The sequence below is a fragment of the Scylla paramamosain genome, chromosome 14 (assembly GCF_035594125.1).
Source record: "Scylla paramamosain isolate STU-SP2022 chromosome 14, ASM3559412v1, whole genome shotgun sequence".
Taxonomy (NCBI): Eukaryota; Metazoa; Arthropoda; class Malacostraca; order Decapoda; family Portunidae; genus Scylla; species Scylla paramamosain.
The window spans coordinates 22,796,910-22,814,922 of record NC_087164.1 but is presented as its reverse complement, the minus strand read 5'-3'; the positions used below and the strand labels follow the sequence as shown (position 1 = coordinate 22,814,922).

Genomic DNA, 18,013 nt, shown 5'->3' with positions numbered 1-18,013 from the left:
TCTATCCTTCAGTCTGATATGATATTGTCGAACTGTTTGTCCCATGATGTTTATTAATTAGCACTGTTATTTATCAAACCGCCTTCCATGGAGCGTTCTCGAGGAGAGTATATGTTATTACAGCCATCTTACTGGTTATCACGGACGTATTCATGCCACTAAATCCTAACTATTCCGTTCAATATCGTAAAGACGCCAGTGACTTGAAAATGTTGGCGAATCTTTGTGCATGTAATTATGAGTTTAATATTTAATGTGATTAGACCGGGAAAACACAAGCACACACACACACACACACACACACACACACACAGAGAGAGAGAGAGAGAGAGAGAGAGAGAGAGAGAGAGAGAGAGAGAGAGAGAGAGAGAGAGAGAGAGAGAGAGAGAGAGAGAGAGAGAGAGAGAGGTGACGTAAGGCCGTAAAAAAGACAGTACCAATAAAACAACAAATTTTTTTCCAGTAGTGTCGCTTAGGAACACGAATTGCTGTCAGGTGTATATACGTGAAAACAAGTGAGGTAATTGGTAGGAGATAAGAAAAATATGGCCACAGGACGATATATTGAGCGTTGTGTGTGGCGTCGTAGCTGGAGCGTGAAATATGTAGCGTTCGGTGAGAGAGTGGTCAGGATATTTAGCCGTGGGGTCGAAAGTTCATCACGTAGCTGGTACTGAGTAGTGTGTGTGTGTGCGTGTGTGTGTGTGTGATTGGTATACGAAACGTGTCATCAACATCTTGCATTATAATTTGGTATTCTTCTACAGTCTGAGTGAGAATTGAGCAAGTTTTTCTTTTCTTTTCTTTCTTCCTTTTCTCCTTTTCTGTTTCATCTTCTCCTCCTCCTCCTCCTCCTTTTCTTCCGACACCTTAATAGCGTAGAATAGTTACCCAAACAGCCTTGTAAAGTCGTCAGTGTCTGTTGTTCTTTGGACTTCTCTTGTATTCATTTGTATTCCTCCTCCTCCTCCTCCTCCTCCTCCTTTTTCTTCTATTCTTTCTTTTCTTTTTTAGCTCCTTTCAGTTTTCTTTGTAGCCTTTAGCCAGTCCTATTTATACGTGATAAAAGGGAGCGAAAAAAATATTCTTACTACAAAGGTGGCAGTTTAAATAATAATCATAAAAAAAGGAAAGACCATTTGTGTTTGTACTCTGATCTATTAAAATGACGATTTGTACACACACACACACACACACACACTGTATTTTTTCCATGTCTTTTTCCAGGCCTCTAGATTCTACACTTCGCGTCTCCCAGGAAGGAATACAAACACTTTCTGAGAGTACACCAAGCTGCCTCGTGCGTCTTCAGCGGCTTGAGCTCCGGTGAGTACTCTATTAGCTGGGTATTTTGTCGTGTGGGTTTGTAAGTGTTCGTACTGGATACTTGAGGGTTTTTGCTATGGATTATTTAAGATTGTAAAGAGATAATTAATAGAGGTCAGACGTGAAGGAATTTTGTGCATTAGTTGACTACATATTACTATTTTTTTTGATGAACTTTTTAACTTTACTCCGGTCTGTTATCTAATGTTTCTTTTTTGTAGTCTTTTTCAAAATGTTAAAGTAGCTAATGAGACTAGAGTTTTTTTTTTTGTCTGTTTTGCGTGCAGCATTATGAATGGTCCATTTTTTTCTTATATTCGTTCCCTTGGCCGGATATAAAACAAAAGAAAAAAAAAAAAGAATTTCCCAGCTCTAAATAATGCAAGGCTGACGTAACCCATTCTACTTTCGTAAGACTGTAAGCTTCTCATCCAGCAGTTAAATGGACGAACATAATACGCAGATCACACTCTCCTCTTTACTGTGCACGATACATTGACGTCTCTTGATCATCTCCTTCATAAACTGCCTAATTATTTTTTTCTATCTTTGGAAAACTAAGGATGAAAACTGGTATTATTTATTTAACTCATCAAATCAGGAGAGTCAGGGTGAATTTTTGACCACTGGGACCTAAGACACGACATAAAGAAATATGGCAATAAGTGCGCAACGTTATCAAGAACTTATCTATACAAAAATTAAGAAATCCGAAAAAAAAGACATGCAGTTAGTTTGAGCCATTTTATTATACTTTACCAACAGCATTGTCTTTAATGGATTTGTCTGGTGCTTTGCTTTTTGGATCGGGGACTGAGTGTGTATGCGATGTCTGAGCCATAAAGGAAAAGTATTCTTCAACTCTTCTCTCGTATTTCATCTACTTTAAGTCAGCCCTGATATCATTGATGAGTCGTGTGTATTTTTTTTTTTTTCACATATTCTTCAACTCTTCCCTTTGTATTTCATCTCCTTTAACTCGGTGCTGCGATCATTAGAGTCATGTGTATTTATTTATTTTTCTTTACATTTTGGGTCACTGCTTTACTTTGTATCCCCATCAGAAACTCAGGACAAGAGCTCATTTGGATACGTGTTGCGGCATCTTATCCCTACTTTCAGCTTGCTTTAATGGGTTTACATGATTACAGTGACAGTTTCTGCATCATCAATAGAAAACTACTTCAAGGAGACTGCAATTAACTGTTTGTAAGGCCTTTGAAATTAATCTTTATGAGAGAACAAAGCGTTTATGAATATGGACTCAAGGTGTTCTCTGTGCACTTTTCCTTCTCTTTTGTGTTTTGAGGCTCAGTAAAGTAGAGGAGATGGCGGCGCTGGAAGACAGAAGAAATGAATGGTAGTTGTTTATTGTTAACATTCTTTTCTTCGCTCAAACTGTGTTACTGTTTTTATCATTTCTCTCTCTCTCTCTCTCTCTCTCTCTCTCTCTCTCTCTCTCTCTCTCTCTCTCTCTCTCTCTCTCTCTCTCTCTCTCTCTCTCTCTCTCTCTCTCTCTCTCTCTCGCTCCCTCTGGGGAGATAGGATCGAAGAAAAAATATTAATTCCTTTCATTAGAAAGCAACAACATATTTTAGCTCAATGTAAAACGAAAGGTCATGTGTTTTCTTTAACGATAAAGCATTCGCAATAATTAGCATTGTAAATCTATAATAACAATGCAACGAGGCAAATTAAATTCCTGAGGGGACAGCGTTTCAATAACTTGATGGTAGGAAGTAATCATTGATAAACAAGATAACTATCTCCAGTAAAGGCAATTAATGATCAAATCCATCGTTTAGGTGTGACATCAGCATCTCTAATAGACGCCCAACCATTCAAGAAGTAAACAGTTCACGCAGGGAAGCCACAGAACGTCTTACTTCTGATCTCTCTAAAATTTCTGAGAACAAACTTAGTATTGTTCATTACCTCAAAAACTCAATTCCTTCATCTATCAACTCGACACAACCTTCCAGACAACTATCCCCTCTTCTTCAGCGACACCCAACTTTTTCCCTATTTCACACTGAACATCCTCGGTCTGTCCTTTACTTATAATCTAAACCGGAAACCTCACATCTTACCTCTAGCTAAAACAGCTTCTGTGAAGTAAGGTGTTCTGAGTTGTCTTCATCAGTTTTTCTCAACCCCTCCCCAGCTATTAACTCTGTACAGGGGCCTTATCCGTCCATGTAAGGAGTATGTTTCATATGTATGAAGTGGTTTCTACTTATACCGCTCTTCTAGACAGGGTGGAATCAAAACTTTTTTTCTCATCGATTCCTCTCCTTTAACTGACTGCATTCAGCCTCTTTCTCATCGCCGCAATGTTGCATCTCTTGCCATCTTCACCCGCTATTTTCATGCTAACTGCACTTTTGATCTTGTTAACTGCATGCCTCCCCTCCTCCCGCGACCTCTCTGCACAAGACTTTCTTCTTTCTCTCACCCCTATTCTGTCCACCTCTCTAATGGTAGAGTTAACCAGTACTCTCAGTCATTCATCCTTTTCTCTGGTAAACCCTGGAACTCCCTGCCTGCTTCTGTATTTCCACTTTCCTATGACTTGAACTCTTTCAAGAGAGAGGTTTCAAGACACATCCTGTTATTTTTGTCTACCGATTTCGTTTCTTCGGGGATCAGCACCTGAGTGGACTTTTTTTTTTTTTTTTGTCGCAATTTTGTTGCCAATGGCCGGTGCCCGTCTATACATAGAAAAAAAAAAAGATAATAATAGTTCTATTCAGGAAAGTCGATTGCTGTACGCTTTTTTAAGTATGAATCGCTTCTGCCTAAAGCAAATGTGAAACACAGTGCTGCCTCTCAAATGTCATGGGAATCTAACTCTCAAACTTATAAAAAAAGAGAAAAAAGAAAAAAAGCTTTCAAATATGTTTATAAAAACAGTAAAACGAAATGGCTCACCGTTAAATGAAAAAAAAAACATTACATCAAACAATAATTAATGGCACGTTTAAAAAAAAAGAAAACAAAAAAGGCTATAAAATTACTGGCATTGTGGGAAGCCAGCTTTTCATCATTTTGTATTTGATCTTTTGAAATTTTAAAACCTGGTAATGAAAACTTAAGCGCACGCGTAAATATCTTATTGGCATTTTCAGCTGTTGCACTAAACGACGAGGATACATTTTTTTTTTTATACATACATATTATTGAGAGAGCATAATACGCAGCTGACGGGTTTGCATGATGAAGATCTCATTAATCGTCACCTGCCAGACTCAGCCATCCTTCCAATATAAAAGGCAATAAGCGTTTTGCCTCAAGTTGAAGGTCAGATTACCTTGAAAGACCAGAGCGCTCGTGGGGAACACTCTCTCTCTCTCTCTCTCTCTCTCTCTCTCTCTCTCTCTCTCAAAAAAAAAAAAAAAAAAAAAAAAAAAAAGCCTGTTTCATCTTTCGTTCAGCATATTAGGCACTACACATTGGCCATATTCGTCTTATAACAGTTTTCAAATTAGATTTATAAACACTTAAAGGCGGCTCGCGTGGGCAGCATTAGGGAATCTGCATAACATTCCCAGCCCGATGAGAGAATGTGAAGGATATTTTCTTTTTATGCAAAACTACTAAAGGAGACGCAGTTCAGATGATAGATATAGACGGAGGAGAGGTGGGCTGGGGGGAGAGAGAGAGAGAGAGAGAGAGAGAGAGAGAGAGAGAGAGAGAGAGAGAGAGAGAGAGAGAGAGAGAGAGAGAGAGAGAAGGCCTGACTTTTATTTCAGTCCTCACTGCTCCCTAGTTCTAAGACACCCCCAAGAAGAGCAATAGCAGTAGCCAATAGCCCCGCTGGGAGTGCGCCGTAATCTACAGTACGAAAAAACAGTGAGGAAAACGAAGGATCGGAGGTGAATGGGGCTGGTCGACGGCCCTTGCTGCACCAGACAATAGTGCTGCCCTGGGGTGGCATTCCGCACGAAACTGCAGGGAATCATGACCTGTGGAAATTTGCCGTCTTGGAGGTGAAATAGAAGGGAGATTTACTGGAAGAATTGTTTAGATTGGATACATGTAATTATATCAGCGTTTAGAATGCCTGTTGTTGATGGATAATTTAAGTTAAGTAAGATGGAAGAGGTTAATCATCTATTTCCGCAAAATAAAATAGTAGCGAATGGTTTCATCCCAGGCTGTCATGAGTCATCGTAAATTTGATTACTAACTAGACTTTTCAACGGTGTGTAGCTTTTTTTCTGTTGGCAAGTGTAATTATTGAATATAACGATATCAGAGAGGGACACATGCTGTATAGCCACGCGGCACGGCACTGGGAGGTTTATTTCACCTTATTCTGCGTGTCATTTCAGCGTGAGTTACCTCCTTGCACTGAGCAGATATTAAACTTCCAGGGGAGCTTCGTGGCAGCACTGACCGAGGCTGTTATTGTTAAAAGGGAGTAATGGTCAATAATGCTTTCATAATCAAAATTTTTCGTATATTTTTCCTGTTACCTTATTTGCCACTCTGCCTGTGTTTGCCTATTTGTTTATGTAAATAAGAGGGGCACCGGCCAAGGGTCAACAAAATGAAAGAAAAAAAAAAAACTGATGTGCCAGTCCCAAAAGAGAATATGTGTGATGTTTGTGATCTCTTGAAGAACACACACACACACACACACACACTAGATGGTAAGACTCCTAGATTTTTACTCCTGTCGGAAGAGGTCACAACACCTCGGCTTACATCCCGTGCCTATTCACTGCCAGATGAAGAGAGGCCGCTGAGTGAAAGAAGGCAGATTCAATAAATGCGTTTTACCTCCTGCCAGCTGAGCATGCCCCAATTACAATGAAAAGGAGGGAAAATGTAATCAGATGTACTTTGGCCATAGCAACGGCAAAATTTACGTACTTAATTCATCAGAGCTTCCCACGTAGTACATACTCCGCTGTATCAAATTAATATTAACTGGCGCATATTAACTTAATGACGTTACAGCCTTCTTGCACGTAATAAGCCTAATCGATTTGACATATTACCATAATATATGTATAGTCTCCACACACACACACACACACACACACACACACACACACACACACACACACACACACACACACACACACACACACGCACAGATTCAATGTCGGTTTCCGTCATAATATTATATTAGTTTTCACAAACAGACAGCAAGCGATCCGATTATTTTACGAAAAACGCAGTTCAGAGAGAGAGAGAGAGAGAGAGAGAGAGAGAGAGAGAGAGAGAGAGAGAGAGAGGAAAAAGAAAAATTTAGGCAGTGAGAAAGAGAAAGTACCGTGTAATTTAGACACGAAAAAAGGTTAGGTGAGGTACTAGATTGTGGTGAGAGAGAGAGAGAGAGAGAGAGAGAGAGAGAGAGAGAGAGAGAGAGAGAGAGAGAGAGCAAATCCCAGAATAGTCACATCACGCGGAACATAATCCAATCTAGCACCACACGCTACAAAGGCCCAAGAACATAGATGGAGCGTTGCATCACTTTCCCCACCACCCGAAGCAGCAGCAGCAGCATCAAACACTACGGCAGAAGGAGCAGGAGGAGTAGGGAAGCACAATGTACCTCCTTTCCTTCCGCTAAGCTAACCTGCTCCCTGCCTCCCTGCCTCCCTGCCTCCCTGCCTGCCTGCCTGTCCCCTGCCATTCCCTCTCCACCCTACTCCACTCCACTGCAGCCACCACACTCAACCATTGCCACATTAGCGCGATGTTAATGAGCACTGTAACTCATTCCCAAGAGTGTCGTACTGCTGCTGCTGCTGCTGTAGGAGAGACTAATGTAAACAGACTTATTTGTATTCCAGCTCCAGCGTGAGACTGTGGTTGATGTGAATGTAGTAATAAGTAAATATTATAATTTGTGTGGCCGGACTGCATGTTTTCTTAGTCTTGTTGAAGATTAAAAGGTGTGCTGCATATTGTTTTTTTGTCGATTTTCACATGTACGATTTCTGTTTGCTCTCTCTCTCTCTCTCTCTCTCTCTCTCTCTCTTTCGTGGGTGGTGAATTTCTTAAGAAACTCCAGGAAAATTGCACTGTAAATAGAAACCATAGATATGAAAATCAGTGAAAGGTAATCTGCTATGGCTTTCAACTTCTCATTTCTGCAAGGTAACAAACAAAAAAACAAAAGAAAAGTTACTGTAGTTTCAGTTAAACACAGCTCTTTGTTTGGGGATGAAAACAACAACAGCTAAAAGAAACATAAGAATTTCTAGTTTATACGAGATACATACCCAAATATACCTGCATGTCCAAGAGAAACAATATATCTATATACGTAATACGCACGATGATACATATAACATCTGTTTCATGAATTTGAGAAAGTATTATGGAAAAATAACTGCGCTCTTTATTGAAGGAAAAAAAAAGGATAAAAAATACGATGATGAAGAGATGAAGGGAGGTAGGCCAAGGACGAGCAAGAAGAGCAGGAGAACGAGGAGGGCAAAGAAAGAGAGAGGACAAAAGCTGAAGAAGAGGAGGAGGACTAGAATGAAAACGAGGAGAAAGGCAGAGAGGACGAGGATGATGATAAGGAGGTGGAGGAGGAGGAGGAGGAGGAGGAGGAGGAGGAGGAGGAAAATGAGAAAAAGAGAAAGAAAACACAGAGAAAGGGAGAAGCTGAAAATATGAAATAAAACAAGAATGGGGAGAGAGTATAAAAAAAAAGGAAGAGAAGGAGGAAGAGGGAGGGAAACATATAGATAAAAAGAAAACGAGGGACAGGAGGAGAAACACGAGAAGGAGCAGGATGAGGAGATGAAGGAGGAGAAAATGAAGAAGAAACAGGAGAGATGAGAAAAATGAGGATAAGAGTAACGAGAGAAAGTGGAGAAGAGGAAGAGGAGGAAGAGGGTGGAAGTGGAGGGAGGAAGTGGAGGAAGGAGGTCGATGGAAGGGTGTTACAGCTTTTGTCGCGTAGCAGCTGAGGTCGATATGATGATTGCAGTAATGCTGGTGTTAAAAATGGTGATGGCAGGCAGTGGTGGTGATGGTGGTGGTAGCGGGGATGATGATGGGATGAAGGTAGGGAGGGCCAGTGCTGGTGCTGATGAGGTGGTGATGGTGGTGCTAATGGACGTACGATGTGGTGGTGGTAGTGTTTGGAGTGGTTGTGTTGTTCTTGCTGTAGAAATTATATCAATAACCGGTAGTATTTGTGCAGTAATAGTAGTTGCAGTAGAATTTGAAGCCGTAACAGCAAAAGAACAGCAGTAGCAGACAGCCAGAGAGCAGAGACGGAAGCATAACGTAAGTGTAACTGAGGCAACAGCAGCAGTAGTAACAGAAGCAGTGTTAGCAGAAGTGAACGGTAGGTGGCAGGAGTAGCAGGGAGAAAATAACATTGGTTGTGGCCCCCCTTCACCTGCAATCTCTATCACATCTCTCTAAGTCTTCTATTCCACTCCCTCCAATTCTTTTTATTTCCTCCCTGCCTCCATTCCGCGCTGCCTCCCCTTCTTCTCTTCCTTCCTCCAGGCTCTTGTCCTTTCCTTTCTCTCTCTCTTTTATAGTCTCTCCGTTTCTACCTCCACGCCCTCCCTCTGCATCTCTTGCGTTTCTTTTCCAGTGTCTTTTCTACTTTTCTTTCTTTTTTTGTATTGTTTGTCATGTACATTGGGTTTACTTGTGGATGTTTTATTCTGGAAGTAATTATTATCGGATTAATCTCTCTCTCTCTCTCTCTCTCTCTCCTCTCTCTCTCTCTCTCTCTCTCTCTCTCTCTCTCTCTCTCTCTCTCTCTCTCACCCCTAGTATACTCTGAGTCCCTTCCTCTTTTCTCTATTTTTCCACCGGTTCCTCGCTCGCCCTTCCCGCCTCCCCTGGCCATCCTCGCCGCCACTTCCTTCCTTCCACCACCGCAGACCAGGTTTCTCTCTCTCTCTCTCTCATCAGCAGGATGGTGACTGGCCTTGTGCCATGTCCAGTTAGTGAAACAATTGCCAACCACGTTTCAAGACACTCCTTTCTCTTTCTCCTTCTCCTCCTTCTCCTTCTCTTGTTAGCGTGTTTCCTCCTCCTCCTCCCTTCTTCCTACACTTTATTTTTGTTTAATACGCACTTTCTCAGAATGACTTGTCTGCCTCGGGGGACAGCTGAGTTGTGGGACTTCTACTCTTGCCCGAGTTATTCTTGGATGAGGGTCACTCTGTTTATTGTTCTCATTTTTTTTTTTTTATCTTTATTAGCGTTGTTCGAAAATTTAATACTGTTTTCGATTTCTCTCTTTAGCTTCCTGGTGCGTGTTTTACCTCTACAAGCCGCGAATATTGTGCGTGTATGTTCTCGTTTCCATTTTTTACTTTTTCTTTTTACTTTTTTTTCCTCCTCCTCCTCCTCCTCCTCCTCCTCCCTCCTCCTCCTCCTCCTCCTCCTCTTCCTCCTCCTATATATTTTTTTTGCCTTCTTTTCCTCTTTTACTTCTTCTTAATCTTTCCTGGTGTTCATTTATCTCACTATCATCATTATTATCGTCGTCGTCGTTTCTATCGTTGTTGTCTTCTTTATAGTAATTATTATTATGGTCTTTCTTCTTCTTCTTCTTCTTTCTTCTTTCTAATTCTTTTTCTTCTTCTTTTCCTACTTTTTATACTTTTCTTCTTTTCCTTTTCTTCATACGGTTCTTCTTCTTTTAGCTAATCTTCATCATCCATTTACTCCTCTTAACTTTAATCGTATTATTTGCTTAGTTTGTTTTCCCTTCGTTCTTATTTATCTTTTTATTTTTTTCCTATTCAACTCTCATATTATACGTAATTTTCACAATGAACTATTTTTCCTTATTTTTTGTTTTGTAATTCCGGTCTAGTTGTTGACATACCAATAACGTATCTACTCTTGATCACTGTATCAGCATTCCTCTTGCCTCCACCCAGAGCCACTCTCCTTCATTGCCACGTTCTCGTATCTCCGTAATTCTACTTTCTCGTCATATATAGAAGCCAAAGAATTGTACATCGTTAAAAATTCTCCTTAATGTATGATATTCTTCCTCCATTTGTTTTTGTGTCGTATTTATTTATTTATTATTTTTTTTTGTTCATGCTTACTCCCTCCTCCGTTCTCTTTCCTCGCCACGACCAACTGCGAAGGCATAAGCTGACGATTCACAGGTAAAGTTATGACAAGTACATATTTTCAGAATCCAAGGAAGAATTTGCTTTGTGTAGTTCACGTTGAAAATTAATAAAACCCAACAACCAGAAAAAAAAAGTAACCTTATAAAGGAATGGATAACAGGTAAAGAAATGTCGTAAAAAGAGAAAGAAAACAAGTGAGTAAAATGTGCATGGATGAAAAAAATAAAGCATTCAGGGAGAGAGCAAACTGTAGCATATGTCTCAGTAACAGCTCTTCCTTTTTGGTGTCTCAGAGAATTCCACGCAGTTAATAGAAACGAAGTATTTCCAGCTCACTTCTTTGGTCGTGTTTATATATTCGAGTCTGGTTCTGGAGTCTGGTTCGACATGACAGGCGCCTGGCGGACCCCACATCCGCTATTGAACAAGAGAGAGAGAGAGAGAGAGAGAGAGAGAGGAGAGAGAGAGAGAGAGAGAGAGAGAGAGAGAGAGAGAGAGAGAGAGAGAGAGAGAGAGAGAGAGAGAGGCTTGTGAAGTGATACCTTTGATACTCGAAAATCCTTCAGATGACTAACGAAAAAAGGGCGCAAGTGCTTCTAGTTGACCTCATATCACCCCACAAACATTGCCTGTGTTTACTGAATACTAGCTGTAATGTTCACTCTAAAATTCTCTCACATTACTTACGATTACTTCATTTTTTTTGTTTCGTTTTTTGGTCAGGAAGACAAAACTCAGAGATTATCGAAAAGGTAGGAAAGAAAAATAGATGATTTTCATACATGTCAGAATTGGTGATATCACTCGCTGTCATGGTACTAACAAACTCATCAGCAAGGTGGTAATACAAGTGACCATAGAGCCAACACGTCACTTTATGGTATCAACAAACGTCGCTATGATGCTAACAATCGTCTCCATGGTATTAACACACCACCGTGGCATTTACTAACACTCAGCAATAACATACTATCTAATGCACATCACCATCGTACCAACTAGTGCACGTCACCATGGTAGTTATTAATGAACGTCACCATAGCACTAACACGCGTCTCCATGGTATTAACAGGCCACCATGGTAGTAAGGCCTGTATTCAAAAACGCTTAGCTCCCTCGTCACGACTGTTTTCGAAAGCCAGAGATGATTTAGCCGGATTCTCAATATTTTTCCTCATGTTAATGTTTGAATCTTGTTTTGCTGTCACTAGAACCATAAAAAAAAAAAAAACATCCTTGAGAAACGTGTAACTTCAAATAGCACAGAAATGTTTCAGAATACGGTCCCAACACACATCACTAACACACACTACCATGGAAATAACGCTGGCCACCATGATCCTGCAGCAGGTCACCGCACTGCTAACAACAAACACACGCCACCGTGACACTAACGCATACCATACAGTAAGAGCAATGTACAAAATGTTTCGTTACAGAATTAATAATTTTCATCAACAAAATAATTAATGTTGCCTTTCATTAGGTTCATTAAATATTATTCCGTAATATTCCACTTTATGAGGTTTTTAGAATGAAGAGCTGTGTGGTGTTAAGCTCATTGCTTTTCCTGCCCGCCAGCCGCCAGTCCGCCAGCCATACTAGCGCCGCCTCGCCACCCGCCTCGAATTAAATTAGAGCGTGACTCTCGCTCCCCAATAACACAAAGGAATTAAAGAATCACGTCAAAGTCCTTCTAGAGAATCGGCGTCTTTAAATCCGGGTGAAATTAGTACAAAATCTGCGGCCAACAAAGCCCTCCGCCAGAGTTGCTCTAAGACTTCTGGTAGGTTAAGGAAAATAGATAAAATAGATAAAACGGCACAAGGTTTTGCGTGGTACGGTATTTTGATGTAGAGTACTAGTAAAGGAGAATGGAGGCCTGCTTTTGTTGTTGTTGTTGTTGCTGTTGCTAGTACTACTGCTACTACTACTACTACTACTACTACTACTACTATAACCACCAAAAATGCTATTGATGTTACTGCTGCTATTAGTATGAATTGTTGCTGCTGTTACTTTTATTAAATAGGACTTATTATAACAAGATGTAAGTAAAGAAAGCGTAAAATAATGAATAATTTTTTTTACCTACAAAATACAGTACGAGACCATTGATCCAAAATAATTAAATGTGTACATGAAAAATGTATCACGTGTGTGTTATGGTTGGTCGCGCACCGCCGATTTTGTCTGTGATGTTGTGTATTGCTGCTGACAGTTGAGTGAACTACTGTTTTTAATGTAGATATAATAATTACACTAGTGGTGGTAATGACAATAGTTACGCCTATCACCCTTTCCAGCGATGTCAGTCTGGGATATAATGTTAACTGTCACCACCATTCCCATTCCATCACTTAAATGACAACAAAACTACTACTACTACTACTACTACTACTACTACTACTACTATCACCACCACCACCACGAATCAGATTGAACTCTATGAAAGGCTTCTTATCAGACAGGGAGAAAACCGCAGTCGACGTCCAAGTAAATCGTGGTCTGAAGTGGGCCAACCCTTCCACTTAACCGAACTCTCATTTTACACTACTGCACGCTTCTGCTTGGGTGGGACGTGGTCAGGCACAGGGACCACTTTCAAAGCTTTGTGCCTTTGTTTTAGCTGGGAATAGAGAAGTTGGGATTCTCTCCTCCTCCTCCTCCTCCTCCTCCTATTCTCCTCCCCCACGTCCCTCTCTTTCTCCACCATCGCCTGGCCCGTCCCTCCAACCTCTGTGTTGAAGGTGGCACACGAAATTGCTTGCGTTGAAATTGTGGTGTCCAGTTGTATACCAAGAATTTAGAGTCGCGTTGTGTTATTTGATTGCTCTTGCTGACTCGCGATGATGAATAGTTCCTGTGATGAACGTCTGGCCCCGAAACTTTGATATCTGTCTTTAAAATTAATGTAAGTGTCCTCAAGATGGATTGAGGAAACATTATTTTTTTTTCGGTACTGATCGTGCCACGACGCAGTGACGCATGGGAAGTGCTTGTACGTATGTTCATTTCGGGGAGGTGTTTGAGTCGGTGTTATTAGGAATCTTGGCATACGAGACTTCCTAAGATTCTCCAAAGGCTTGTGATCTTAATGACGCGTCTACCTTGTATCCGGGCATGTAGTGTGGAGGGTGATGCTGACGTGACCAGTTTTGTTTTTATCACTTCAGGAATGATACATCACCGTGTACCTGTTGTCATTTTCAGCATGCGTGTGGATGGATCGTGTATTAGTCTGGAGTGTCCGGCGTTGTCATGGCCACTGGCCTTGATTTTGTCGATGACGTGATATTATTCGTAACGATCCGGTAAGTCATGTGATGCCTCTTGAGCGAGCACGCGAAACTAGCGAGCTTAAGAATCTCTTGGACATAAATTGATGTATAATTGGTGGAAGGTTGAATGGATGAACCATTTGGGTTTATATGTGGACGTCGCAAGGACACCAGTATGTATCCAGAGAGGCCATTGTGAATGGAAGATCTCGTCAAGTCTTCCGACGGACTGCCGGTGTGTGGTATTGTGAGCTTACTCATCACGTGTATGTGGTGCTGTCTGTGTATGCAGGATAAAAAGAGAAAAGAAAAAAAAAACGTTCAGATTATCATGTCTTTGCTTCCTTTCTGGCTCTATGGGTGGAGGGCAAGTCCAGGAAGCAGCGCCATGAGGAGATAAATTAATGCCTCCAGCAACAAGTACAACAGAATCACGGAGTATCAGTGGAGTGGACACTGGTGAAAATTAATCATCCTTGGTTCCGTGAGACTAATTTGAGACCAATCACCTGCACAGTCCATGAACGCCAGTCGAGCCAGTGTGATCACTGGCACGTCTGCTCATCTAGCTGTACCCGTAACACTGAATGAGGAGCCAAGGGGACGCATGCAAGGCTCGTGCTGGAGTAAAGGATCGATCTTGCCAGAGTTATTCACAAAGAGAAGGGTGTCTGAGTGGAGGCGTGCTCTGAGATCTCCCCTGGGGGGAGTAGCAGTAAGGGAAGAATAGAGCAGCGTGGCCATCGGTGTAAGCTCCCAAGTGGATTCTCTCTGACAGGATATTCAACACCTACTAGACGCTGCATAAATAAAACATAGAAGGTTTGCGAGCCAGTAAATCTCTGGAATGTAACGCGAACCTCCTATAATGGGCACATCACTAGAAAAAAAAAGTCTCTGCAAACCCTCTGACTGTCTGCCATGCAAGCGATAGTTCGTGATTTCCAAACCAATCGGCCGCCTCTGTTAATTGAGCATCGGAATAAATGATCCAATAATGTAGTCAAGCTGAAAACCATAAACGCCCTCGAAATCTGCCCTCATTCCACTCTGTATCAAATGGTCGTTGTTACCTTAATTATCTCTCTCTCTCTCTCTCTCTCTCTCTCTCTCTCTCTCTCTCTCTCTCTCTCTCTCTCTCTCTCTCTCTCTCTCTCTCTCTCTCTCCCCTTTTACCTTACCCTTCGCTTCATAACCAGACTCTTCCCACTATTTTTTCCTTGCAAGGTATGGGTATTCTAGAGAGAGAGAGAGAGAGAGAGAGAGAGAGAGAGAGAGAGAGAGAGAGAGAGAGAGAGAGAGAGAGAGAGAGAGAGAGAGAATCAATTGTGTAATGGACGGGAAAGGTTCACGTAGATAAGGGGGGGAGATCGGACGGCTTAGATTCATTGTAGCTGTGCGAATCGTCAGCCGGTGTTGGTGGCGCCCCTATTGCAATTACCTAATGATTACTGGAGGGCATCGAGCACTGACGACTGGTAGAATTCAGAGGGCCAGCCATTTTGCACGATTGTTAAAAGGCGAAAGCAATACACGATAGTGGAGAAAAGGTAAAATCAAGGAAAGATTCTCCTCGCAGACGTACTTAGATAAATTTTCAGGTGTACTAGAGATAACGTAACATACAGATTTCTTAAAATAGAAGGATGTGACAATTTTAAATCGAAAATTGTAGTAAATGTAGGATGTTGAGAGAGAGAGAGAGAGAGAGAGAGAGAGAGAGAGAGAGAGAGAGAGAGAGAGAGAGAGAGAGAGGAAATAAAAGTTAAGGCACGAGGGAGAAAGAAAGTGGAGAGTAATTTAGACAAGCAAAGTGTTATGCGATGTAGATTGCCGAGCGAGCGAGCGAGTGAGCAAGAGAGAGAGAGAGAGAGAGAGAGAGAGAGAGAGAGAGAGAGAGAGAGAGAATAGGTTGACCGACTCTTAAGAAACAAAACGAGAGCAGAAGAGTTTGGAAAGAAAAAAAAATGAGGAAAAGACCCAAGAGGTAATTGTTCCAACACAAAAGTTACGACACAAAAGATCGTTGAAGAAAGATATAAATGACAGTACAAACAATGAAGTATTATACTCATTTTTATCTTTTATTCTTTCCCGTTTATCGTTTATATATAACCATTAATTTCCACAGATAAATCAGCTTAATACACACACACACACACACACACACACACACACACATTAATTCTACAGCTGGTGTTATCGTTACTACTACTACTACTACTACTACTACTATCACCACCACCACCATCACCACCACCACCACCGCCATTACAAATACAAAGAGAGTGTGTGGATACTTGAAATAAAAAAAAAAATAAGAAAAGCAAGAAATACAATAGTTTTTGAATTATCAGAGAATGAGGGATGTTTGAATAATGACAAAGTTAAATCTTTAACATAAGAAGCTTAGGTATTTAGACTGGACTTAAGGAATAGGTAATACAGTGAATCAGTGTACATAAACTGAAGGAAAACTGGACATGAAAACAGTAAATATAGGAACCCACCACACACACACACACACACAAAAAAAAAAAAAAAAAAATCACCTGGAATAATTTTTTCCATATAAATAATGAGTTTTAGGTTGATTCAAAACTATACCTAATTAATTAAGAATCATAATAATCGGCCAGGCACACTCCACCCTTCTCGCGTCTGCCTCATGAAAGCTAATGATAAGATAACGCGTTTCCTTGCCACTCCTTGCCTCCTCCTTCCTTGATGTCCCGCTCCTTATCACAGAACACGCGGCCTCATTACGATGGCAACGAGAAGGCAAGGCTGAGGCGGTCTTGCCGTGACGCCTTGTTAGGGGGTGTTATGTAGTGTTAGTTTATTTCGTTATTGTTTTGTTTTATTCCGTAGCTTATCTATTTTTTATTCCTTTTTCGTTTATTCATTCTAGTGATTATTGGTGTTTTTTTTTGTTGTTATTGTTTTCCGTGTGTGTGTGTGTGTGTGTGTGTGTGCATACTCTTCTTTTTACTTCAGTTCTGGTAATGTAAGAATATTTTCCATTATTTTAACGCTCCTGTTTGTTGACTTTTGTCCGTCAGTTTGTATCTCTCTCTCTCTCTCTCTCTCTCTCTCTCTCTCTCTCTCTCTCTCCAACACTCTTCTTTCAGTTCCTCCATTACCTTATCTTGCCTACCTACCTCCACCTTCACCACATTCTCTTACTTCACCCGCCATTGCAGTTTTATATACACATCCATTATCAAGCCGAGGCGGGACATTTTGAGAGGCCCCGAGTCATGAACTGTAGCTCGCCATTCCCTTCGGCACAAATGCCAATGCCCCTAAATGGTGGACAATTGAGGAAATAAATGTTGCCTCCCAGGAAGTCTTGGCAGTAGTTGAGGAGCCGGCGGACATTCCCATTAGAAAAAGGACTGGGTGAACCCTGAAATTATTTAGCTCCATAAGGCGCCATTTTGACCAGAACGACTTTCATTCTCTCTCTCTCTCTCTCTCTCTCTCTCTCTCTCTCTCTCTCTCTCTCTCTCTCTCTCTCTCTCTCTCTCTTAGTGTTTTAATGGATTCAGTTTCTTGTGTGTTTGGAAAGTGCAAGTGGTCAGTAGAAGGAAATTTTAACGTAGTTTGTAGTGTAGTGTAGTGTTTGAACTGTGTAATAATTAGATTCATAAAAGCGCCATCTTGACCAGGAGTTCGTGGTATTGTTTTGTTTTTCTCAGTGTTTTAATGCATTCTGGCTTCTGTGTGTTTGGGAAGGGAGAGATTGAGGTGTCAGCTCTTACAGATTCTGAACCGGTATGTTTACCAGTGTATGTCCATTATATGTCAGTGTTTTAATGCATGTAGAAAATTACGTTTCTTTGGAAAGCGCAGGTGACTAGTTAGAGATGTTAACTTGAAGTTCGTTTTCTTCTCTCGGCTTTTTAACATGAAAACGTCACCCTAATAATGCATGCTGAAAAGATGCTGGCAGGAAGTTAGTGTTGAAGAAGAGATGAACGAGTTTCTTTTTTCTGCATTTTGTCAAATATCATTTACATAATTACAAACAATATGCGTAAATAAAAAAATCATCCCTGTCCAGCTCTATGGGACGGTAATGAGCTCGCGGCGGGAATGTTTGCGAGTTCAGTCCTTGGTGACAGGCAGGCGCCCGTAACGTTTTCTGGCTCCAAATGATGATGTTGGTGCGGTGCCCTCGCCATGATTCAGTTAATTCTTACTTATGATTATGATTTACGTACCCCATTTGGCTAAACAATGCGGTGAGAAGGACAATCACCACCGGAAGGGACTGAGGCCGAGGCACGGAACAGTGGAGGCTGTCAGTAATAA

General features: G+C 41.1%; 2 protein-coding genes across 16 annotated transcripts in view; one reads left to right on the top strand and one right to left on the bottom strand.

Moving 5' to 3' along the window:
- The window catches only part of LOC135107037 (uncharacterized), a 156,896-nt gene that overhangs the window by 90,004 nt on the left and 48,879 nt on the right, over positions 1 to 18,013 (top strand). For 9 of the 15 annotated variants that reach the window (XR_010271552.1, XM_064016617.1, XM_064016612.1 and 6 more), the window contains one exon: positions 1,228 to 1,326. The exons of 2 other annotated variants lie outside the window; for them this stretch is intronic. Coding sequence is in view for 11 of the 13 variants with exons in the window: in XM_064016617.1 (XP_063872687.1) it covers positions 1,228 to 1,326 (99 nt within the window). In the remaining 2 variants the exon portion in view is untranslated. Of the gene's footprint in view, positions 1 to 1,227; positions 1,327 to 5,078; positions 5,783 to 13,628; positions 14,002 to 18,013 lie in introns of those variants that run through there. 4 more of the 15 variants (XR_010271553.1, XM_064016609.1, XM_064016613.1 and 1 more) reach the window with 4 other exon arrangements.
- The window catches only part of LOC135107036 (nephrin-like), a 124,860-nt gene that overhangs the window by 103,338 nt on the left and 3,509 nt on the right, over positions 1 to 18,013 (bottom strand). The gene's annotated exons all lie outside the window — the stretch shown is intronic.